Source organism: Scyliorhinus torazame, chromosome 19 (genome assembly GCF_047496885.1).
Source record: "Scyliorhinus torazame isolate Kashiwa2021f chromosome 19, sScyTor2.1, whole genome shotgun sequence".
Lineage (NCBI taxonomy): Eukaryota > Metazoa > Chordata > Chondrichthyes > Carcharhiniformes > Scyliorhinidae > Scyliorhinus > Scyliorhinus torazame.
Window position 1 is genome coordinate 146,190,319 of NC_092725.1, and position 24,936 is coordinate 146,215,254.

At 45.9% G+C, this 24,936-nt stretch overlaps 1 protein-coding gene and 1 long non-coding RNA gene across 5 annotated transcripts in view; both read right to left on the bottom strand.

Annotated features, from left to right (window-relative positions):
- Positions 1 to 7,226, bottom strand: part of iqsec3a (IQ motif and Sec7 domain ArfGEF 3a) — a 738,133-nt gene extending 730,907 nt beyond the window's left edge. For all 3 annotated transcript variants that reach the window (XM_072485388.1, XM_072485387.1, XM_072485389.1), the window contains exon 1: positions 6,667 to 7,226. In XM_072485388.1, the coding sequence (XP_072341489.1) occupies positions 6,667 to 7,004 (338 nt within the window). In that variant the 5' untranslated portion in view covers positions 7,005 to 7,226. The remainder of the gene's footprint in view (positions 1 to 6,666) is intronic.
- Positions 7,227 to 11,355: 4,129 nt separating this feature from the next.
- On the bottom strand, positions 11,356 to 23,640 carry LOC140396593 (uncharacterized). Of its 2 annotated transcripts, none has more exons than XR_011936577.1 (2): positions 23,527 to 23,640; positions 11,356 to 12,912 (listed from the first exon to the last, which is right to left on the bottom strand). It is a non-coding gene; the product is annotated as an uncharacterized lncRNA (long non-coding RNA). The 2 variants fall into 2 exon arrangements; XR_011936576.1 differs by having other exon boundaries at positions 23,412 to 23,535.
- Between the last annotated feature and the right edge of the window lie 1,296 nt (positions 23,641 to 24,936).

Sequence of the window (24,936 nt, forward strand, 5' to 3'; positions counted from 1 at the left end):
TCGGCAAACTTAGCCAGAATGCCCCCAGTCCCGTCATCTAGATCGTTAATATATAAAGAGCTTATTTAAAGGGAGTCTCGTTTACATGGAAGCAGTCCTCTTTTCCAGGTTTATTTTCACTTCTTCAGAAATTGCTCAGTAAGTAAATTCCCATTGAGTTTCTGTGTTTTAATTAGCGAGAACATCAGCTTTCAGCAGGTTTGTTTCTATTTAGCCACCTAACAGTGCCATTTGCAAACCTCATATGGCGCAAGCCTTGTACTGTTCAAATTGTGAAGTGCAATATGGCATAATTAACAGCATCTCTTGTATTGGCAAGCACAACTGCATCACATATCACGAAGCAATCCACCCACTGCATCTATCAAAACAAAAATCAAACAACTGAAAGTACTCAGCAAGTTGCCAGAAAATCCAGTAAACAAGCAAGAAATAGTTAACTGGCAGCAATTAAAAGATCTGTGTGATCTCTCAAAGATGCCATGAAAGGTGGAAACAAGGCCTACAAGTTCAAATTATGACTATCTAACATAGCTTTCTTCATCTGCTGTGTTTTGCACTAAAGATTCTCGACGGGTATAAATCTGGAAACATTCAGGTTCAGTCCCTGCACTGTTGTTGAATTAGCTGATTTCAGCCAAGGCAGCAAAATGGATGATTCAAGAGGCTTGAATAAGGGAAGGATAAATTAGCCCAGATCCTGCTCCTGAACAAAAACTGAGACTGTTAGTGTAAGTGTGCTGAGGAGCAGGATGAGAATTAGCTGTGCTGTGTATTTGGATATTGCACTGGCACTTACTGTCAATTCTCGCACATGTGAAATGGCAATTTGAGCAAGATATTCGACAGAACTTGTCACCAAACCTTAGTGAGACAGTCAAGGACATTAGATGAGGGGAGGAAATTGGGGAGAAAATTAGAAAGAACAAAAACTAGAATCTTGATGGTTGAAGAAAGATCATTGTTGGAAATTTATTAGTACAGTTCTCTAACTGTAGTTTTCAAAACATGATCACAACAATGTAATTCATGTTGTGACAAATATCACTCATGTCACAATTACAGCATTTGCATCGTAATTTCCTGGGGGTGTTTTACATGATTACTGATTCAACATTTCTCTTACTCCCACTAAGCCATTCTGATGGAGATTAGTCACAACAAAAGGGATCACATACTGAGCCAATAGGAACAAGGCAATCCGGTCATTAACTGAACTCAGAATCTACCAAAAGTCAGGATTTATATATTTCTGCAATTCCCATTAATCATGATAATGGCTCCACATCATTTCCATGCAGTCCTACATTTCAATTTAACTTAAATTAACAATACGCAATATTTAGGGGGAGTTGGTAGATTGCATTTTAATTTGACAAAACCGCACTCCAGGACAGGACTAACCAACATTTGTGTTTGATTGAAAATCCACATTTATTAAAATTCAAATAATATCCTCCTTAGCATCTATTACTATTCTATATATAATTCATCTAAAGCTTTCATTAGATTCTAACCTATAGTTCACGCCTGGGATCTATTATTCTATACATAATTTATCCAAGCCAATTAGTTTCTAGACTGAGCTGACTTTGTGTATCCATTGTTCTATATATAAACCAACTGATCAGATTCCAGTCTGTAAATCACAGAGTTGCCATGCATTCACTGTACATTTTTGTGTGTGTGATTTTTCTTTTGTCTTTGAGTCTTGTTCCAGTTGATGATAGGTGACAGTAACTGCTATGTCCTTGATGTGTGATGATGTTTCCCAGTCCTTGTTGAATTAGAACATCTCAGCTGCTCAGTTGGGGAACGACAGTTGACCTCAATGTCTCTGGGTAAGGGGCGTGTGAAAGAACAAATTTAAAATTATTCATATTCTCTCTGCTGATTGCTATCCAATGCAAGAAAACACCTATGTGGATATCAGGTGAGATGGGGATCAGGAATGCTCAGAATGATCAAATCACTCATGGGACCTATGCTCTTCCATGAAGAATAGCTGATTGGGAAAAATATCAGAGAGTATCCAGCACCCCATGGAGCCTAGCCAGGAAGGAAAGGAAAACAGTAGTCAAAAAAATCAGCTCCTTCACATCTTCAATTTGAGTCACACCCCAGTCTGCCCCCGAATGCAGCATTTTTAAAATAAAATTATTCACAAAATAAAAAGAAACAGGTACAAATGAAAGATTGTCAAAGCTAATCACGATTCTTTGTAACTGTAGTTTTTTTAAATGATGACGTGCTCTTCCTACATACAACTGGAAATGATTGTTTTACTAATCCACACACTGCACAATTTTAACCTTCACATTAACTCCGACAACTTACAGTCTCGGCGGCAACCTTTGGAAAATAAGCCTATCATCCCTTTTGACTGTGATTGCTGCTAATGGAGGCCTCACTGTAATGTGTGCAAAGGTTATAGAATCTTCTGACAACTCCCACTCAACCCCCGCCCCCCCCCCCCCCCCCCCCCCCCATGGCAGTCACAGTTAGTTGTAAAGAATAGAAATTACTGATGATTATATTAACTGACTAATGTTTAATCTCTCCATTGGCAATGTTGCCCTGTTATTTTAATGCAGGTGGGAAAATGTGATTATTTTAAATCAGTAAGTTCCTCCTGTAAACCTGTAAAGTCAGACACTGTGAAAGATTGTCATTCTCCACCCTGGAACTGCAACACGGACAATCTAGGAACTCTGAAGTACTTAAATATTCTGCTCCCCCAGCCAAACTGAAAAGCACAGCAACAATAATTCTAGAAAGATGTTTAATTCACTGGTAATACTTTAACTGTTAGACTCAGATTACAGTCACATCTGATTATTTTGATGTAAAAGCAGCAAAGTTTTCAATGGCTGTTTCAATTGCATTTTATGTTGGGATTTTCTGTGCTGGGGAACATGAGATCAATTCCCATTGCCGCACTGTTTAGCTAGTGATGGGGCAGTAATTCACCCATTATTTTGTATCTCCTACATACACACTTTCTGCAAATGTGTGCAATCATATTGATAATGCATTATTTTGGTTAGCCATTTTCTTTGGAGAAAATGTGTTTACCAAAATGAACAAAGTCAATATTAGAAATGGGACAAGTATTCTACTTTGTATTTAGAATCAGCACCCAGCTCTGAAACAGCAGAGCTTCAATATTCAAATTCACGAGGAATCATTTTGAAAGGACCCAAGCTATCTAGCTCAGCTCCTTTCGACAGGCAAAGAAAAACACTTTGATCCCATTGGTCTGAGTTGGATTCCAAGCCAGATTCCTGAGGTGATCATTTCTAATCCACTGTATCAACCAGTCATTGTGCTTAGTTGGTCTATTAGAGCACAGGCTCATAGATTCAATCCTGCATGAAGGACAGAATCTTTCCCCAAATATCATCTTAATCGCCCATTCAACTGTAAAATGTCAGGAACAAAGACTTTATGTCATTGTAAACCGATTATATAACAAAGTCTACGAATGGGATTGACCAAGTCTTTGGAAATTCTGTATGACTTCCAAACAAAAATTATCAAAGCACTGCGAAGTGCAACTTAACAAGAAATGGTCAAGAATGTCATTGTTTTTATACAACGTTGTACTGCACACTTATGGGAACTGATGCTGAGGCACAAACTGTAGTATCAGACGGGAAGAAAGTATTCCCTACACCTGATTAATACCATTTCGGGTATGCATAGGAACCTTTATTGATCAACACATGAGCCATACAATGCCAGCATTTCTATTTTACACAGCAGCTACTGTTTTGTTGCCAGAAAATAGTTATATTATTCTGACCTTCACAAGATTATATGTGCTAGTGACACCCTCCAGGAGTACTACAGTCCAAAATAAAACTATTGGGCACAGACCAGGAGTATGCAGCTCATTGACAATCAGCAAAATTCATTCAATGGGGTTAACATACACCACAATAATTCAAAATAAAGCATGTGGGCATTACATCACTCACCTAATGCAGCCAAAACATATCATCTGAGAATGAATTAAACATGGGGGTAAGTAAACTGCGACCACATTGGGAAGAAATATTGTGCAGTACTTTGCATAATTTGTCCCTTTTTGCCAGTGATCAAATTGAATTGAATGACGGCAAAATTATTTTCCAAGAAATGTATTATGGCAGTGACTTCCTGCGGATTACCATCATAAATAACCACAATGTGCATGGTTTTCCATCATAGTTTGCTGTACTTTAGGATGGGGAAATGCAGGGTGCATCATATAATACTTGCCCCACTCTCACAGGTGTCTGATTTTTGGCATTCCTGGTTGTTGGCAGTATGATTAAGAATCAGCATTATATCCTGCAGAAAGTTCCATCTAATAGACAATGATTTCTACGCAGAACTGATACTTCTCCAGCTCCAATATATCAAGTAATTTAAATTGTACGAGTTCTCATTATGCAGTTCAACAAGGCACTAATAAATATTCGAATGACAATTATGAACTTGTAGTTCACTCAGACACTTTCTGCTATCATGCAAAGACCTCAGCTGAATTACTTGGAATTCAGCAAAAGCTGTCAGTAAATTCTATTCAATATATTTGCCTCAACTTAACCGTCCACTTAATGAGCGACTAAGGAGAGTAGAATAAATAAGGTTCTATCTCCCTAAATTTCCACATATGCTTCCATTACTCACATTGATCAATAAATCTGTGATATTATTTTGCACTTATTGACATCAGCTTTTTTACAGCACAAGGAAAAGAAGAAACATGCTCAACATCTTTATACCTACAGCCTGACAAACTATGACAGGGTGGAGGTAGATACGGTTGTGGATTTCAAAAGGGTGTTGGACAAACTCCTGAAGAGAAAACAAAATGTAGGCGTACGAGGAACAGATTGGGGTTTGGAACTAGCTGAGTTACTCTTGCAGAGCTGGCACAGGCATGGTGCGCCGAATGCTGTAGCCATTCGCTGATTCTCTAATTTCAGGTGGATTGCAGGAACAAGACTAATGTCCGGAGAGGGCATATCAGTGACTTAGTCACAGGGGAAAATGGTCTTTCCTTTTACAATTTTTTTTAAAGAGGTGAACAGAGAAAATAAACATAGAGAGACAGACATGTTCACAAACACCGGAGAGGCAGAATCGCAAAGAGAGAGAGGCATACAAGCAAAGTGATAGTTATAGAGGTGAAAGAATGGAGCTTTTAGTGCTGGCAAAGACAGGCACGAAAAACACACACACACACAGAGTCAGCAGCAGAGGGAGTTAGGAAGAAGCAGGTGAACATGCACTGATACTGAGAGAACTGGACAGTGTGAGGCAGAGACCACGATAGAAAAGTAATAATGAAAAGCAGAGACAGAGAAAATTATAGACACAAAGATAGACCAAAGATGAAGCCAAGCGGAGACAAAAGGAAGTCAGAGAGAAAAACATAAGATGAATTTGGTGAAAAGACAGATTGTTCAAGGCCATTGGAGGGGGGGTGGGGGGAGAAAGAGGAATTACAATACATCCAAATTTGCTGATTAACACAGGTCATGTGACAAAAGCTAAATAAATAGCTATATTTGGCTAATCTGAAGTTTGGGCGCGATCGAAGCACAACAATGTTATCAAAGGGTTCAGATTTGCCTCATAATCTGCAAGAACATCTTTACAGCCTTATATAAAACAGAAAATGCTGCAAATACTCAGCAGATCAGGCAGGCGAGGAAATCAGAGTTAACCTTTCGGGTTGATAACTTTCATGATGAAAGGTCACAGCTGACCTACTAACTTAGTATATTTTGCTTTTATAACCCAGTATGAAACTGTCTAAAATATACTGTGAAGAGAAGGGAGAGAGGAAGGAGAATGGCATCCATATGTTTACTGATAAACTGTGACATGGGAGATGCTGAGAGCCAGTAAAATCCATGCAGTGGTGCATTTAGATGGAAAGATTGGTACCAATCTCTGTGACTTTATCAAAGAATCATCAACACAGACAGGTAGTAGGTACTCTACAAGTAAAAACACCTACTGATTAATTCTCATCATCTTTAAATGCCTATGGGTAGAATCCTCTTTAGCCTCTATTTACAATCTGGGATTGAGACACAAATTTGAAGTTTCTGTAATTGTTTTTAACTGGTCCCTGTATCTGAGCACAATAGGAGTCACTTTTCATTAGGTTTGTCAATCCTCCCTCAATGTTCCCGCTTCCTTCGGCATCAATTTAACTCGGAAGATTTCAAAGTTAACTTCAATTGTAGCTGCTCCTTCATTTCAAACAACCTTTCAACAAACCAGGGGAAATACAGGTCAATAAAAATCAATGCATCTGTCCTTGCGCTTGTTCAACGATTAACTCCCTGCACGGTGTGGAGCTGACCAGGTCTGTGGCTGAGGGAAGCATTTCAGTGAATAGAAAACTCAGTCCCCACTTTTATATTGAAGCTGGGAAATGGAGATTAAAGACTTGGGGTAGGAATGTGACCCTCGGGGTTGTGTCTCGATCACTCATCATTATTTGTGACCAGGAATTGGAACACTTTTAATTCGAGGAGGTTGATGTTTTTTTAAGAGTGACAAAAAGGTGAAAGGTTTTGTGGATGGGAGGAGGAGGAGGGGGCGAGGGGGAGTGTGACCCGTGCCTCCCTCACTGGGAGGGGGGAGACTGGCTGTACTCACGCTGGGTGGCAGTGGATGGCAGCTCTGCTGTTGCTGATGGCCTGGGCTTTGTGCTGCGGATGGTGCTGGTGCTTGTGCCGATGTGAGTCCGGGTCGGGCTGCAGCTCCGGCTCGGTCTCCGGCTCCGGGAGCTCCCGCTGCTGCTGCTGGCGGTGCCCGCTCTCCCCTGGCTCGTCTTTCAGGCTCTGGTTCTCCTGCAGAAGCTCCTCCACTTTCAGCTCCAGCTCGTGGATCCTGTGCCTCTGGGTCAGGATCAGGGTCTGCTGATTCTGCACGATGGTGGTCAACTCTTTGAGGTACAGCACTGCCCTCATTGGGTTCTCCATCAGACTCTCCATCCCGAGGATTCTGGCAGAGCAGCAGCGTTGTGCCAGGGGAGAGCTGGGTTGTGCCAGGGGAGAGCAGGGTTGTACCAGGGGAGAGCAGGGTTGTACCAGGGGAGAGCTGGGTTGTGCCAGGGGAGAGCTGGGTTGTGCCAGGGGAGAGCAGGGTTGTGCCAGGGAGAGACAGCAGAGGAGCAGGCAGGATTGTGCAGGATTCAGCTCAAGCTGCCCTGGACCAGCTGCAAAACTGACGCACAGACACGTTCCTTAAAGGCACAAGTCGCCTGTTAAAGGCACTGTGCTGGGGAGCACACGCCGACAGAAAAAGATTTGCATAAGTCTTTTATGAAGAGCAATTATTTAATTTCTCTTTGGGTGTCAGTGGAACACCCCATCCACAAACATTCACTCCCTCCATCACTGTAATTTCCCACAGGCTAAAGGGACAGTATAGTCCTTGTGTGGAGTATTCACCCCCACCCCCCCCCACCCCCATCTTAACTACAGGGCCGGGACTGTTGTATCTAAGGTTGGCCTGGCTACAACAGACCTCCAGAGAGAAAGGACCTGTGTGTGTGTGTATGTCCCGTTCTCTTGTGAATAACCCAGTCATTTATTTTTACTCGACTGACTCTGTTGCCTTTACTAAACTGGCGACGAGGATCAACTGGAAGCTGTGGACGAGCACCTCAGCCATCTGTTGTGCTGCTTCACTCGCTCGGTCACTATGCCGCTGTTTGGAAGGTTAGACACTTTTGACCCAACGATAGAATCCTGGCCCCAACACGTGGAATGTCTCCGGTATTTCTTCAGGGTGAATAATATTACTGAAAATGAACGGCAGACCGTGATTCTGTTGACAGCCTGCAGTGCAAATACTTTCAGAATTATTCGGGGCCTTCCATTTCCAGCGGCACCGGACACCGTTGCGTTTGACCAATTAATCACGCTGATGGGGAACCACTTCAATCTGACGCCCTCTATCATCGTCAGATTTAATGTGGCAGTGTGAGCAGATGGAGAGTCAGTTGCCGAGTTTATCCCCCGGCTAAGTATAATTGCTGTACTGTGATTATGGTGCTGTGTTAGTGGATTCTATAGACTCTGGAACTGTCCCTGCAGATTGGAGGGTAGCTCACGTCACTCCAATATTCAAAAATGGGAGGTAGAGAGAAAGCAGGGAATTATAGACCAGTAAGCATAACATCGGTAGCGGGGAAAATGCTTGAATCCATTATCAAGGACATTATAGCGGAACATTTAGAAAGCAGTGGCAGGATCAGTCAGAGTCAGCATGGATTCATGAAGGGAAAATCGTGCTTGACAAATCTGTTGGAATTCTTTGAAGATGTAACCAGTGCAGTTGACAAGGGTGAGCCAGTCAATGTAGTATATTTGGACTTTCAGTAGGTGCTTGACAAAGTTCTGCATAAGAGATCATGGTGCAAAATTAAAGCGCATGGGATTGGGGGAAATGTATTGAGGTGGATAGAAAACTGGTTAGCAGAGAGGAAACAAAGTAGGATTAATGGGTCCTTTTCAAATTGGTAGGCAGTAACTAGTGGGGTACCACAGGGATTGGTGCTGGGACCCCAGCTATTCACAATATAAATGATTTGGATGAGGGAACAAAATATCTCAAAGTTTGCAGATGATACCAAATTAGGTGGGAGGGTGAATTGTGACGAGGATGCAGGGATCCTACAGCAAGATCTGGACAGGTTGGGCGAGTGGGCAAATCAATGGTGGATGCCGTATATTTTGGATAAGTTATTCACTTTGGAAGAAAAAACAGGAAGGCAGACTACCTGAATGGTTGTAAATTGGGAGAGGGGAATGTGCAGCGGGGCCTGGGTGTCCTTGTGCACCATTTGCTGAAAGTAAGCATGCAGGTGCAGCAGGCGGGAAAGAAGGCTAATTGCAAAAAGCATCAGGAATAAGGTGGATGAACTTAAGGCATGGATTGGTACTTGGGACTACGATGTGGTGGCCATCACGGAAACTTGGATAGAAGAGAGGCAGAAATGGTTGTTGGAGGTCCCTGGTTATAGATGTTTCAATAAGATTAGGGAGGGTGGTAAAAGAGGTGGGTGGGGGGGTGGGGGTGGCATTGTTAACTACATATAGTATAACAGCTGCAGAACATAGAACATTACAGCGCAGTACAGGCCCTTGGTCTTTCGATGTTGCGCCGACCTGTGAAACCACTCTAAAGCCCATCTACACTATTCCCTTACCATCCATATGTCTATCCAATGACCATTTTAATGCCCTTAGTGTTGGCGAGTCCACTACTGTTGCAGGCAGGGCATTCCACGCCCTTACTACTCTCTGAGTAAAGAACCTACATCTGTCTTATATCTATCTCCCCTCAATTTAAAGCTATGTCCCCTCGTGCTAGACATCACCATCCAAGGGAAAGGGCTCTCACTGTCCACCCTATCCAATCCTCTGATCATCTTGTATGCCTCAATTAAGTCACCTCTTAACCTTCTTCTCTCTAACGAAAACAGCCTCAAGTCCCTCAGCCTTTCCTCATAAGATCTTCCCTCCATACCAGGCAACATTCTGGTAAATCTCCTCTGCACCCTTTCCAATGCTTCCGCACCCTTTCCAATGCTTCCACATCCTTCCTATAATGCGGCGACCAGAATTGCACGCAATACTCCAAATGCGGCCGCACCAGTTTTGAACAGCTGCAACATGACCTCATGGCTCCAAAACTCAATCCCTCTACCAATAAAAGCTAACACACCGTACGCCTTCTTAACAATCCTCTCAACCTGGGTGGCAACTTTCAGGGATCTATGTACATGGACACCGAGATCTCTCTGCTCATCCACACTGCCAAGAATCTTACCATTAGCCCAGTATTCTGTCTTCCTGTTATTCCTTCCAAAATGAATCACCTCACACTTTTCTGCATTAAACTCCATTTGCCACCTCTCAGCCCAGCGCTGCAGCTTATCTATGTCCCTCTGTAACTTGTAACATCCTTCCGCACTGTCCACAACTCCACCGACTTTAGTGTCATCTGCAAATTTACTCACCCATCCTTCTACGTCCTCCTCCAGGTCATTTATAAAAATGGCAAACAGCAGTGGCCCCAAAACAGATCCTTGTGGTACACCACTAGTAACTGGACTCCAGTCTGAATATTTCCCATCAACCACCATCCTTTGTCTTCTTCCAGCTAGCCAATTTCTGATCCAAACTGCTAAATCACCCTGAATCCCATGCCTCCGTATTTTCTGTAGTAGCCTACCATGGGGAACCTTATCAAACGCTTTACTGAAATCCATATACACCACATCAACTGCTTTACCCTCATCCACCTGTTTGGTCACCTTCTCAAAGAACTCAATAAGGTTTGTGAGGCACGACCTACCCTTCACAAAACCGTGTTGACTATCTCTAATAAAATTATTCCTTTCCAGATGATTATACATTCTATCTCTTATAAACCTTTCCAAGATTTTGCCCACAACAGAAGTAAGGCTCACTGGTCTCTTGTTACCGGTGTTGTCTCTACTCCCCTTCTTGAACAAGGGTCAACATTTGCTATCCTCCAGTCTTCTGGCACTATTCCTGTAGACAAAGATGACTTAAAGATCAAAGCCAAAGGCTCAGCAATCTCCTCCCTAGCTTCCCAGAGAATCCTAGGATAAATCCCATCCGGCCCAGGGGACTTATCTATTTTCACACTTTCCAGAATTGCTAACACCTCCTCCTTATGAACCTCAAGCCCTTCTAGTCTAGTAGCCTGAATCTCAGTATTCTCCTCGACAACATTGTCTTTTTCCTGTGTGAATACTGATGAAAAATATTCATTTAGCACCTCTCCTATCTCCTCGGACTCCACGCACAACTTCCCACTCCTGTCCTTGACTGGCCCTACTCTTACCCTAGTCATTTGTTTATTCCTGACATATCTATAGAGCGCTTGAGGGTTATCCTTGATCCTACCTGCCAAAGACTTCTCATAAGAACATAAAAACATAAGAACTAGGAGCAGGAGTTGGCCATCTGGCCCCTCGAGCCTGCTCCACCATTCAATGAGATCATGGCTGATCTTTTGTGGACTCAGCTCCGCTTTCCGGCCCGAACACCATAACCCTTAATCCCTTTATTCTTCAAAAAACTATCATTTATCTTAAAAACATTTAATGAAGGACCCTCTACTGCTTCACTGGGCAAGGAATTCCATATATTCACAACCCTTTGGGTGAAGAAGTGTTGCTCTTTTTAGCCTTAGTTTTATTAGCTCTGATTATGTCACCTTTGCTCACGAGTCACTAGGTATCTTTCTGATACCACCACGTGGTTCAAGCTCGAGTTATGATTAATAAGTCAACACACCGCTTCGTAAGATTGAAATCAACGGTCATTTATTATGTACAGCAATAGATACTTACACAATAATCCTACTTTCTATATCAGTACCTACCACTACTGGCCAATACTTAACTTTAGGAGATGGCCCACCAGGTCAGGGAAACAAATGGTTTATCGAATTGGATCTGGCCTGCAGGATTCAAAAGGCTGATACGGGTCGATGGCTAGGAATCTCTATCGGGTAGCGATCGCTGGAGTCAGACTTACTGTTTCTGGTCAATGTTCTTGCGAAGGTCGCGAGCCGGAGAAGAAGGGAGAGAGAGAGAGATCTGAACTTGGCTCCTCAATTTATAGGGCCCAGGGGCTTCCCGCCTCTCGGGGCGGCCCTTGACCCTGAGTCCCAAGTGATTGGACTTGTTCCCAATCACTGGGTTCGATATGCTCCAATAATGGGGCGATTCCTCGATCGGGGGATGGTCGTTCACCTGTCTTTGTTTCGGCCACTGCAGGAGCCGAGAGGTCTGGCCCGGCATTCAATTACTGATATGTTGCAATTGTTCCCGGGGATAGCCGATTAAACTGCAGATGTCTGGGTTGATGTGCTGCTAATAGTCGTAGGTATCGATCTGGGCCGACTTCCCCAGAGCCGAAATCGCTATTCTGTCTGCAGCTGTCCATTTGTGCCCTGTTGGCTGCTTTCCCATCAGCCTTTTCGGTGAGCCATTTTATATCGGGTTTTGGCCAAATTAATAGGGAATCAGCCATTTTTAGGTGGCTACAGGCCCTCCTTGTGATCCTAACGCGAAGCCTGAAGGATCACATAAATTTTGTCCTTTCCATTCCCTGACCGGGGGGGGACACCTCCTACATGGCCACTACTCTGACCCTAGCTATGCACAAAAATTTACCTAAACAATTCTTGAGGGCGCTATGTCAGGCAGGGGCATGCATCTACAAAATAAAAACTTGGAACCTCTAATTTTACCTAAATACACTCATCAAGCATTGCATCATCCTATCTCTCTAAAACATACAACAACAATTATAACATTCCATATATCCTTTCCTGGCTTGGCAGTCAAGCTCAGGATCATACATTTTCTGTTGATGGGGTTTTGTACATTTTTTTTTTTATTTACAGAAAAACGCAAGCGCATGTTTTATTATTCTGGTTTCATAGGTCGCGGGGGTCTGGGGTCTGGTCATATCCGAATATAGGGGATCGGATCCGATATACCGGGGTTCGAGCGCGGTACGCTCTCCTTCACCATTTGCGGAGGCGCATAGTCTGCACTGCACAGCAGAGTATCGCCAACGCCAACAGTGCTTCAATTACATGACAGGGAGTACCAAGTTATGAACTTGGCACACCAGGATAATGCAGCGTGGCTGGTGATTGGGCCCTCGGTACTGCGGGGCAGTGAAACATTAACGGCAGGGGGGTTTGGAGTAATGGGGTCCGCGTTCCCGTGCAACCAAATGTTCATCATAAAAATTTTGATCACGATGAAAGAAGTCCTCATGGCTGTCCTCTTTCTTTTTATTTCTTTGTGTTCTGTTTTCCTCCGGTCCTGGAGCTTCTGGAGTTCTGTAAAACAAGCATAATATCTGTTACTACCTTGGTATAATATCCAGTATGTTAGTGTGTCTGTCCTTCTTGGGGCCAATTAAACCCTTATAATTGGTCACTATATGTGACTCCCCCATTTTTTTTTCAAAACATATGTTAGGACACGGCACACTTCCCAATGGTGGACCAGTGCTAAGCTTATCATCCAAATGTTCCTGGATGTAAATAGCATGAGGCAGCAACCCAAGGGTCGCCTAAATAAATAAAATTGTTTTGAAAGGAAAAGGTCGAATGAGGTGCGTATGGGCCGCGACGGGTAAGATTTGGATGGAGTCCCCGGGTAGGACGGCTACCGATACCGTATGTCCCCTACCCGAGCGTTTTTGACCAGCAGGGGGTTCCCAGGCAGGGCAAAAATATAGTCATCATGGTGGGGTTGCTGCTGTGATTCTACCGTCAAATCAGATCGGGCATCTGGCACTTGAACCAGTACCAGCTGAAAAGCTAGTGCTGTGCTTCTACCCTCGAATGAGAACGGGCATCTGGTACCCGAAAGGTATCTGCAGATAAACTAGTTCCGCTGAACAAGCGTCTGGTCTGTTGACCAGGTATCTGTGGACAAGTTGGTACCATTGTGGTATCTGTGGACAAGTTGGTACCGCTGAACAAGCGTCTGGCCGCGGTGGGTGTCCGTTGGAAAGAGCCAAATGGTTTCAGGTGAATGGGTGTGTGACGGTGAGAAAAAAATTCTCCTGTCAGACGAACAACACGTAAACAAACATACAAACAACATAAAACATCCTGCAGGTTCCATCAGGAAGGACAACACTTTTCCCCAAGTGTTTCCTTTAAATCATCATGTGGACACCTCAGTTCTCTGTTGCGAACAGGGTCGCAAAGGGGTTGGCGGATTGGGGGTCTGACCCGGGGTCGTCCCCTTCTCCCGGGTGCCAAATTCTTAAGTGAATTAATGTTGAGAGGGCTGCGTGGTGTGAGTTAGGGTTACTTTCGGCGTTGCGGACGAGTCTGTAGGAGTTGTCGCGGTGCCAATGGCGTTCGTCAAGTTGTGTGGGGATAAAGTCGGGGTCGTCCGTGTGGTTCGGTGGTCGGTGGTGTGGTTTGTTTAAGAAAGTGATGAGGAAGGGATCACTGGAGTCGAACACGGAGTCGCTGGGTGTGGGACCAGGATAGTAAGGAGGCGTGCTGTGGCTGTCGTCAGAGTCACAGTCGCTGTCTCTGCTGCTGCAGTCTGTGGGCGTTCCGGGGCGGAGTGTAAAGTTTGTGGGTGGAGTCGGGGCCGAGTCCGTGTCTGGGCTGGACGTGGTGGGGGTTGGTATGCTCACGTTGGCTGTGGGCGGGGTTTGGTCTGCCGCGTCAAGCATGACGTGGTGGGCATGGTTTGACTGGGCTCCATAAACCTTTAACTGGTTTATGTGAAACCACGCAGTCTTACCATTTTGGTATTTGATTTTATATACTGTAATGGAGTACGGACCCGAGTATTTCGGAGACAGAAATGTGCTGGGGTTATACACAGACAACATCACTTGTTGTCCTATATTATACTCCGTTCCATGTACTGCCTTATCAAAACAGGCCTTGCTCTGTTTTCTTTTAGTGCCCAGTGTAACTGCGGCTGTTAACTGGGCCGTTTTTACATTTGCAAGTAATTGCTCAATGGTTTTCTCGCGGGTGAGGGCCGTAACTTCAGGGCTGGTCAGGTCTAAACCCAACAAGTACTCTGTCCCTTTCATGGGGCGTCCAGTCATGAGGGTGTGTGGGGTGTAACCTGTGGAGGTGGAAACAGTGTTACTCAAAAACATCAGCGCAAAGGGGAGGACCGAATCCCAAGTGGTGTTGTTCTGCTGGACCATTTTTCTGAGGGTGGTTTTTAGGGTCCGATTCATGCGCTCCACTATACCACTCGACTGAGGGTGGTACGCAATGTGAAATTTTTGGGTTATGCCAAATATCGTGAGGACGTTCTGCATGACCCGTCCCGTAAAGTGAGAACCTTGGTCCGATTCAATACTGCGGGGGAGTCCCCATCTTGTGAAGATGTGGTGGGTTAGGATTTTGGCGGTGGTTTTCGCGGTGTTGGTGCGGGCTGGAAATGCTTCCACCCACTTGGTAAAAGTGTCTATGACCACCAGAACATATTTATAGCCATTCCTGCAAGGGGGCAATGGACCTATAAAATCGATCTGCAGGTTAGTCCAGGGGCCGTTAGCGGGTCGGGTGTGGCTGAGATGTGCCTTTTTGGCATATCTATCTGGGTTGTTCTGTGCGCAGATGAGGCAATTCTCAATGTAATGGGATACATCCTCTTTGAGATCTGGCCACCAACAAAGCTGTTTGAGGTGGGCTGCGGTGGGATCGATTCCCTGGTGTCCATGATCATCATGGAATAAACAGATTAATTGGTTCCTATCCTGCTCAGGAACTACACAAAGGGTGTCTTTCAACACCACACCGTCATGTGTGGTTATCGTATTTCTGTACCTCTCGTATGAGGCAGGAAACTTCCCTTTCACGATCTCAGTGAGAGCGCTGTCCTGCTTCTGGGCCTCTACTAGATCTTTGATCCTAGTCTGCGTGACCTGAACTGCACTCACTGGCGCACTCACTGGGGCGCTTTCGGGGGGCTTCCAAAAATACCCATGCCTGGATCCTGCCTTAGCCAGTGCGTCGGCTTTGATATTTCCAGGGGGGGGAGGAGCGATGGTGACTGTGGACTTTTATAATGCCAAAAGTCCTGTCCTTGGCATTTTGCAAAATATGGCGGAGTAATGGGGCTAAGGGGAGGGGTTTCCCATCCGCAGAAACAAAACCTCTTGTTTCCCAGAGGAGTAGAAATTCAGTGAGGCTGTTGCAAACATATAGGCTGTCTGAATATATGTCTGCTGGGCTGGGGAAGGAATCGGGGTGCTCTATAATGTAAGCGATGGCCGCAAGCTCTGCTGCCTGCGCGCCTAAGTGTCCGGGTAATTTTAATGCGATTTCCTCAAGGGGGCGTCCCTGCGCGCCCTCCACATAAATCCCACAACCTGTTATGCGTTGCCCATCCAGGACTGTGGAAGATCCATCCACATAGATCCTAATGGGGTCTCACGTGTCCGGGTGAGGGGGGCTTTGAGGTGGAGTGGCTAGTTTTCTGGGGGGAGGGGTTTTGCAATAAAGGGGCCTGTATTATGGTGGGGCGAGATGATTTCGCACTCATGGGGGGTTCCGGGGTACTGTAGATTGTCCGCTAAATATGTGTGTGTCTTGGTCGGTTGACTGTGATGTCCCATCCTTGTAAGAGAAGGGTCCACCTAGCAGCGTGGATTTGGCTGACGGTACCGTCTTTAAGTCGTCCGTCTAGTAAAAGTTGGGTGGGGGTGTGCTCGGTCAAAATGGTGATGGGGTTCAGTCCAGTAATGTATGAAAAGTACTGGACTGCCCAGAAAACTGTGAGCAGGTGCCTCTCACAGGCTGAGAATCCCTGCTCCACAGCATCTAAAATTCGGGAGGCATAAGCCACGGGTCTTAGCTGGTCGTGCCGTTCCTGCAGGAGCACGGCTGAAAGGGTGCGGTCTGTGGTCGCTACCTCTATGGCGTAAGGGGAAAGCGGGTCTGGAACTTGTAGTGCGGGGGCGGCTATGAGCGCCTGTTTTAATGATTCCACAGCATCCGTATGCTGCGGAAGCCATTCCCAGGGGGCTCCCTTCTTTAGGAGGTCTGAGAGGGGTGCTGCCTTGCTGGCGAAACCGTCAATGTGGTTTCGGCAGTAGCCAACCAGTCCTAAAAACGACCGGAGGGCTGAAACGTTTTGGGGAAGGGGCAATTCAGCGATCGAGTCAATTTTTTTGTGCTCGATCTCGCATTTGCCGTGTGTGATAATAGTTCCCAAATATACCACCTTTTCTTCCAATATCTGGGCCTTTTTGGGGTTGACTTTACAGCCAATGGAATGTAGTAATTCCAGAAGTTCGGACAGAAGCTCAATGTGCTCTTCCTTTGTGTCTGTCTGCAGGAGTAGATCGTCCACATACTGTACCAGACATTCGGGGCAAGAAAATTTCGCTAGTCCATTTGCCAGCTGTCGGTGGAAAATGGAGGGGGAGTTGTGGAAGCCTTGTGGCAGGCATGTCCACGTGTACTGCTGCGCTCTGAAAGTGAAGGCAAATTTATACTGGCACGCCTTTGCCAATGGAATGGACCAGAATCCATTACTGACGTCCAAAACCGTGAAATATCGGGCATGGAGTCCCTGTTTGAGCATGGTCTCGGGACTTGTTGCAATGGTGGGGGCTGCTACGGGGGTGACTTTATTGAGTTCCCGATAATCTATGGTCAAGCGCCATGATCCGTCGGGCTTTCCCACTGGCCAAATCGGGGCATTATTAGTTGAGGCTACTGATCTTAGGACGCCCTGCTCTAATAAACTTTCTATAACCTTTAGGATTTCTCCCTCTGCTTCTAGGGGGAATCCGTACTGCTTTTGGGGTCTAGGGTCCGGTCCTGTTATTTGTACGGAACCAGTCATCCGTCCACAGTCGTGTTTGTGGGTCGCGAATGCTGCCCTGTTCTTTTGCAGGACTGCCCTAACCTGTCGGTCCGTGCTGAGTGTGGTGGGGTTGAACCAAAACTTGCCTACTGCGCTAATTTTGTTCATATAATCCCCTATATTGAGCGTTGCGGGGGCTCTAGCGGATTTCGCCACCTTCCAGACACACTGGTTGACTGGATCGAAAGAGAGGTGGTGAGAATTCATGAAGTCGATCCCCAAAATGTGCTCTGCTGTTGGGGGCAGGTTGACTAACACTACGGGGTGTTTTGTGTTAATGGTTCCGATTTGGATGGGTACAGGGGTTGTGATGTGTCCCTGCTGTGAGTGGCCTGTGAAGCCGCTGAGGGTGATAGTGGCTGTAGTGGGCCACGTGTCCTTACCAAGGGTGGAGGAATTTAAGGTGGTGCGGGACCCTCCTGTGTCCCAGAGAAGCTCGATCGGCTGTCCCCTAACCTTTGCTGCGACTACGGGTCGTCCTGACCTATCCCAAAGGGTATTGCAGACCCAACTGGGGGAGCCTGTACACAGTCAGTCCGTTCCGGTCAAGTCTGTCTGATCCGACTGGGTGCAAACGCTATGTATGGGCTCTGCCTTTTTCTTATTGAGAGTGCCTGTCTGTTGGGCTCTCTGTGGCTTTTTAGGGGCCTTGCATTCTTTGGTAAAATGTCCCAATTGTCCGCAATTGTAGCATTCTTGCGGTTTTGCTGGGGGGGGGCTGCTCTTTCCCTCGTTTACCCAGCCGGGGTTGTGAAGAGTGGTTCTTACTGCCTGCATGTCTGCGGCGGCTTGTTTTTCCTCGGGGGTTCTAGCGGCGGGTTTATTGTGAGCCGACTGTTCCCAAACGCGGGACAATCTTTTGACCACCCACTTCTCATTGTGAGCCTCCTCCGAGGGGTCATAATTGCTACAGGCATTCTGTCCTGCTTCCGTGGCATGGGAGATAAGGGTGCGGGTCCATTTGGCCATATTGTCTGCGGACAAATGGGCACGGTCTACGTTTCCGAAAACGGCTTCAAAGTGAATCCACAAGCGTCCTGCGAACGCTGTGGGGTGTTCAGACTTTTTCTGTCTGCACTTATTTAGGCCATCTACGGGGTCGCCCCGGTTATACCCGATCACATCCAGGATCGCAGTATGCATTTCTGCAAGGGTGCCTCCTCCTACGTTCTGTGGGCCGGGAAGGGCTGCTGCGACCGATGGGTCTAAGCTGAGGACCGTGAGCTTACCTGCTCTTTCTCATCCAGGCCGTACAAGGTCGCCTGGTGTTTGACAGTGGCAAAGAAATGGTGTGGGTCTGAAGCGGGGAGGAACGGTGTGATTTTAGCACACGGGTCCCGTAATTGGGTCACTGTGAGGGGGGTGGAATATAGGAATTCCGCCTCGTCCGATGTGGCTGTGCGGTGGGTTGTTACAGGGTTCATGGGAGCCTGAATTACCTGCTATGTGGGGGGTGGGGGTGCTTTCCTCCTTTGGGGCTTTCCCTGCGCACATGTTCCCTGAACATATCTCTGCGCTGTCTCCTGCAATTCTTCCCAATCAAGGCCGTCTTCCTGTTCTAAACTTTCCCCAAAGGTTTCTTGGAATCCCTTTTGGACAGAAAGTATTGATTGCATGTCTGCAATTTGCTTTCGGCACTTCGCGTGGTCTAAGGTACTCTGCCTTTGTTCCGTGGTTGCAGCGTGGAGCGCTCTCAAGGCTGCCTTGAGGTCACTACATTGCTTCTGTAGCGTCTCCACCTGCTTCTCTGTCTCTTTCTTAACCAGGACTGCACGCTGCGTGTCCTGATAAGCCTTCTCATACTGGGATTGAAAACTGCTTAAATGCGCCAGACAAGACTGGTGACCCCGTTTGGCGTCAGCCACCTCTTCGTCCTTGGCTTCTAACTGCCTTTTCAATTCCAGGTTCTCTTTTTCCATCTCGCATACATCGATTTTACTCATACGGTGTATGCCTTCTATTTCTTTCCGGAGCGTCCTGACGACCTCCTCTGTGCCTCGCAATTGTGCCATACAGGACACGATTGCCATCGGCTTGCACGCTTTTGATAAGCTTTTCTTATGAATTTCACTCATGTTCTCCCACCAAGTATGCCCTATACTTCCGGAACCTGAGTCGTCATTATTACAGAAACCGCTCCACACGGGCCACCCTTTGCCCTGTAGAAATTTCCGAATTTCCACTTCCCAAATGGGACACTGTCCCACTTTAATGCTGCTGATCGGTGCGACCGCAAATTCTTCGGGGTTCATGAGGCGTTGCATTGCCTGCATGGCCATCTCTCTTATCTGCTTGCTACGTTCAAATTTGGAACAGGAGGCTAAGGTGGTGTCGTAGATGTGGGTACGGCTTGCGCTAATTTCCGAAAATACCGACTTCCGACAGTTTTGACGCAACAAAATCTATCAGTTTTACCTTATAACCCTGTTAGTTACGCATGCATACACACACTTCTGAATTGTGAATTATTAACCAGAACTGCTTGAACACTTGTGTTTTTTTTGTTTTTGTTTCCAATTGGATTCTATTCAAATTTCTGGGGTTCTCCCGGAGTGGTTTTCCACTTCTATGGCGGGTCCCGGCGGAGTCGCCAATTATGTTGCTCTTTTTAGCCTTAGTTTTATTAGCTCTGATAATGTCACCTTTGCTCACGAGTTGCCAGGTATCTTTCTGATACCGCTTGAACCACGTGGTTCAAGCTCGAGTTATGATTCATAAGTCAGCACACCGCTTAGTAAGATTGAAATCAACGGTCATTTATTATGTACAGCAATAGATACTTACACAATAATCCTACTATCTATATCAAAACCTACCACTACTGGCCAATACTTAACTATTGGGGATAGCCCACCAGGTCAGGGAAACAAATGGTTTATCGAATTGGGTCTGGCCTGCGGGATTCAAAAGGCTGATACGGGTCGATGGCTAGGAGTCTCTATCGGGTAGCGATTGCTGGAGTCAAACTTACAGTTTCTGGTCGATGTTCTTGCGAAGGTTGCGAGCAGGAGAAGAAGGGAGAGAAAGAGAGATCTGAACTTGGCCCCTCAATTTATAGGGCCCAGGGGCTTCCCGCCTCTCGGGGCGGCCCTTGACCCTGAGTCCCAAGTGATTGGACTTGTTCTCAATCACTGGATTCGATATGCTCCAATAATGGGGCGATTCCTCGATCGGGGGGTGGTCGTTCACCTGTCTTTGTTTCGGCCACTGCAGGCGCCGACAGGTCTGGCCCGGTATTCAATTGCTAATGTGTTGCAATTGTTCCCGGGGATAGCCGATTAAACTGCAGATGTCTGGGTTGATGAGCTGCTAATAGTCGTAGGTATCGATCTGGGCCGACTTCCCCAGAGCCGAAATCGCTATTCTGTCTGCAGCTGTCCGTTTGTGTCCTGTTCGCTGATTTTCCCATCAGTCTTTTTGGTTAGCCATTTTATATCGGGTTTTGGCCAAATTAATAGGAAATCAGCCATTTTCGGTGGCTACAGAAGTTCCTCCTAAACTCAGTCCTAAATCTACTTCCCCTTATTTTGAGGTTATGCCCCCTAGTTCTGCTTTCACCCACCAGTGGAAACAATCTGCCCGCATCTATCCTATCTATTCCCTTCATAATCTTATATGTTTCTGTAAGATCCCCCCTCATCCTTCTAAATTCCAACGAGTACAGTCCCAGTCTACTCAACCTCTCCTCGTAATCCAAACCCGTCAGCTCTGGGATTAACCTAGTGAATCTCCTCTGCACACCCTCCAGGTGCAGTACGTCCTTTCTCAAGTAAGGAGACCAAAACTGAACACAATACTCCAGGTGTGGCCTCACTAACACCTTATACAATTGCAGCATGACCTCCCTAGCCTTAAACTCCATCCCTCTAGCAATGAAGGACAAAATTCCATTTGCCTTCTTAATCATCTGTTGCACCTGTAAACCAACTTTTTGCGACTCATGCACTAGCACACCCAGGTCTCTCTGCACAGCAGCATGTTTTAATATTTTATCATTTAAATAATAATCCCTTTTGCTGTTATTCCTACCAAAATGGATAACCTCACATTTGTCAACATTGTATTCCATCTGCCAGACACTAGCCAATCCACTTAGCCTATCCAAATCGCTCTGCAGACTTCCAGTATCCTCTGCACTTTTTGCTTTACCACTTATCTTCGTGTCGTCAGCAAACTTGGACACATTGCCCTTGGTCCCCAACTCCAAATCATCTATGTAAATTGTGAACAGTTCTGGGCCCAACACTGATCCCTGAGGGACACCACTAGCTACCAGAGAAACACTCATTAATCCCCACTCTTTGCTTTCTATTAATTAACCAATCCTCGATCCATGCTACTACTTTCCCCTTAATGCCATGCATCTTTATCTTATGCAGCAACCTTTTGTGTGGCACCTTGTCAAAGGCTTTCTGGAAATCCAGATATACCACATCCATTGGCTCCCCGTCATCTACACTGTTATTGTCCTCAAAAAATTCCACTAAATTAGTTAGGCACGACCTGCCCTTTATGAACCCATGCTGCGTCTGCCCAATGGGACAATTTCCATCCAGATGCCTCGCTATTTCTTCCTTGATGATAGATTCCAGCATCTTCCCGACTACCGAAGTTAAGCTCACTGGCCCATAATTACCCGCTTTCTGCCCACTTCCTTTTTTAAACAGTGGTGTCACGTTTGCTTATTTCCAATCCGCCGGGACCACCCCAGAGTCTAGTGAATTTTGGTAAATTATCACTAGTGCATTTGCAATTTCCTTAGCCATCTCTTTTAGCACTCTGGGATGCATTCCATCAGGTCCAGGAGACTTGTCTACCTTTAGCCCCATTAGCTTGCCCATCACTACCTCCTTGGTGATAACAATCCTCTCAAGGTCCTCACCTGTCATAGCCTCAATTCCATCAGTCACTGGCATGTTATTTGTGTCTTCTACTGTGAAGACCGACCCAAAAAACCTGTTCAGTTCCTCAGCCATTTCCTCATCTCCCATTATTAAATCTCCCTTCTCATCCTCTAAAGGACCAATATTTACCTTAGCCACTCTTTTTTGTTTTATGTATTTGTAGAAACTTTAGATGGGTCCGTTGTCCCCTCCTGGCTCTTCTTAGCTCTCTCTTTAGGTCCTTCCTAGCTAACTTGTAACTCTTGAGCGCCCTAACTGAACCTTCATGTCTCATCTTTACATAAGCCTCCTTCTTCCTCTTGACAAGTGTTTCGACTGCTTTAGTAAACCTCGGTTCCCTTGCTCGACCACTTCCTCCCTGCCTGACAGGTACATACTTATCAAGGACACGCAGTAGCTGTCCCTTGAACAAGCTCCACATTTCCATTGTGCCCATCCCCTGCAGTTTTCCTCTCCATCCGATGCATCCTAAGTCTTGCCTCATCGCACCATAATTGCCTTTCCCCCAGAGAAACCCTTGCCCTGCGGTATATACCTATCCCTTTCCATCACTAAAGTAAACGTAATCAAATTGTGGTCACTATCACCAAAGTGCTCACCTACCTCCAAATCTAACACCTGTCCTGGTTCATTACCCAGTACCAAATCCAATATGGCCTCGCCTCTCGTTGGCCTATCTACATGCTGTGTCAGGAAACCCTCCTGCACACATTGGACAAAAACGGACTCATCAAAAGTACTCGAACTATAGCGTTTCCAGTCAATATTTGGAAAGTTAAAGTCCCCCATTACAACTACCCTGTTGCTTTCGCTCCTATCCAGAATCATCTTTGCAATCCTCTCCTCTATCTCTGGAACTTTTCGGAAGCCTATAGAAAACCCCTAACAGGGTGACCTCTCCTTTCCTGTTTCTAACCTCAGCCCATACTACCTCAGTAGACGAGTCCTCATCAAACGTCCTTTCCGCCACCGTGATACTGTCCTTGACTAACAATGCCACCCCTCCCCCTCTTTTACCCTCCTTTTACTTAGTCTCTCAGTAAAACAAAAAGTAAATAGCTTACCTGCTCACAGCACTGAGTCTTTATTTTTAGGTTAGAGGAGGAGGGAGGGTGGGAGACACTACACATGTAGTGTCTCGGGTTTCCTCACTATTCAAATTTATTGGGTAATACAAACCTTCCCAGGTCTCCGCACAGCCGACTTCCGGTTTCCTGCTGCTCTGAGAAAAAAAAAAACTCAGCTTCCCTTCCAGCTCTCCCCTCCAAAAATCGCTCCCCTCTCTGCCCGCTCCGCTGGAAGAATGAGCTAGTTAACTAGTGTACTAGTTAATTATTGTCTGCTGCCGCCTGCACAACCTATTGCTACGAAGCGGGGGTGTCTGGGCTGAGTGCGACATGAGATGTCTCCTCCAATTACGAGGCTAGTGAAGGAGATGGTGCTGCTGAGCAGAATGCTGCGAAGCCACAGGCAGAGGCCATTGCAGGGCACGATACAGCTGACAAACTCACAACAATATGATAGCTAACAGTTTATAGGCAGAGTGATCTGCCTAGACATTTTCTTAACTGTTTGGTTTTCTCTCCTCTACTGGCTGGGAGGCCCAGGCTTCTTTTTGGTTTCAGATGTGATACTTTCCTCAATTGTACCTTGATTCATGATTGCTGAATTGGAATTTCACTCCCTGACATCTGCCTGCTGGTGGTTTGATTCTTTGGATGCAAACTGTGCTGATAAATGCGCACATTAGAACGTGCAAAACATTCAGTCCTTCCCTGACCTTGGACACCTGTTAAGTAGAATTGATATTTTTATCATGCACTCACAAAGTTCCTGCATACAGCAACTTGTAAGCAATATCAGATCTTACCACGGAAGGGATGCACACATTTCACCCGATTGGGGTGCAGACCTTACAGAGAGGACTTTCAGGTGGAACCAGAAATAGGGATCCACAGGGAAGGAGAATTTGGACGTGAGGAATGTCGGATCAGCCATGATCCTATTGAAAGGCGGAGACCAAATGGGCCCCTCCTCTTCCTACTTCTTATGGGCTTAATACCATTTTCCCCTCGAGTTCATTTCTTCATGCAGACGGATAAAGGAAGATCGTGTACCTGTCGCCATTTGTCCACAGGCCCATTCTATTCCCTCTTACCTCATGGACTAAGACCTAGTCCGTCAATGAGGTTCAATGCATTTTGGTTGCAAACCAAATGCGGTATATACCTATCCCTTTCCATCACTAAAGTAAACGAAATCGAATTGTGGTCACTATCACCAAAGTGCTCACCTACCTCCAAATCTAACACCTGTCCTGGTTCATTACCCAGTACCAAATCCAATATGGCCACGCCTCTCGTTGGCCTGTCTACATACTGTGTCAGGAAACCCTCCTGCACACATTGGACAAAAACGGACCCATCTAAAGTTCTCGAACTATAGCGTTTCCAGTCAACATTTGGAAAGTTAAAGTCCCCCATAAAAACTACCCTGTTGCTTTCACTCCTATCCAGAATCATCTTTGCAATCCTTTCCTCTACATCTCTGGAACTTTTCGGAGGCCTATAGAAAACCCCTAACAGGGTG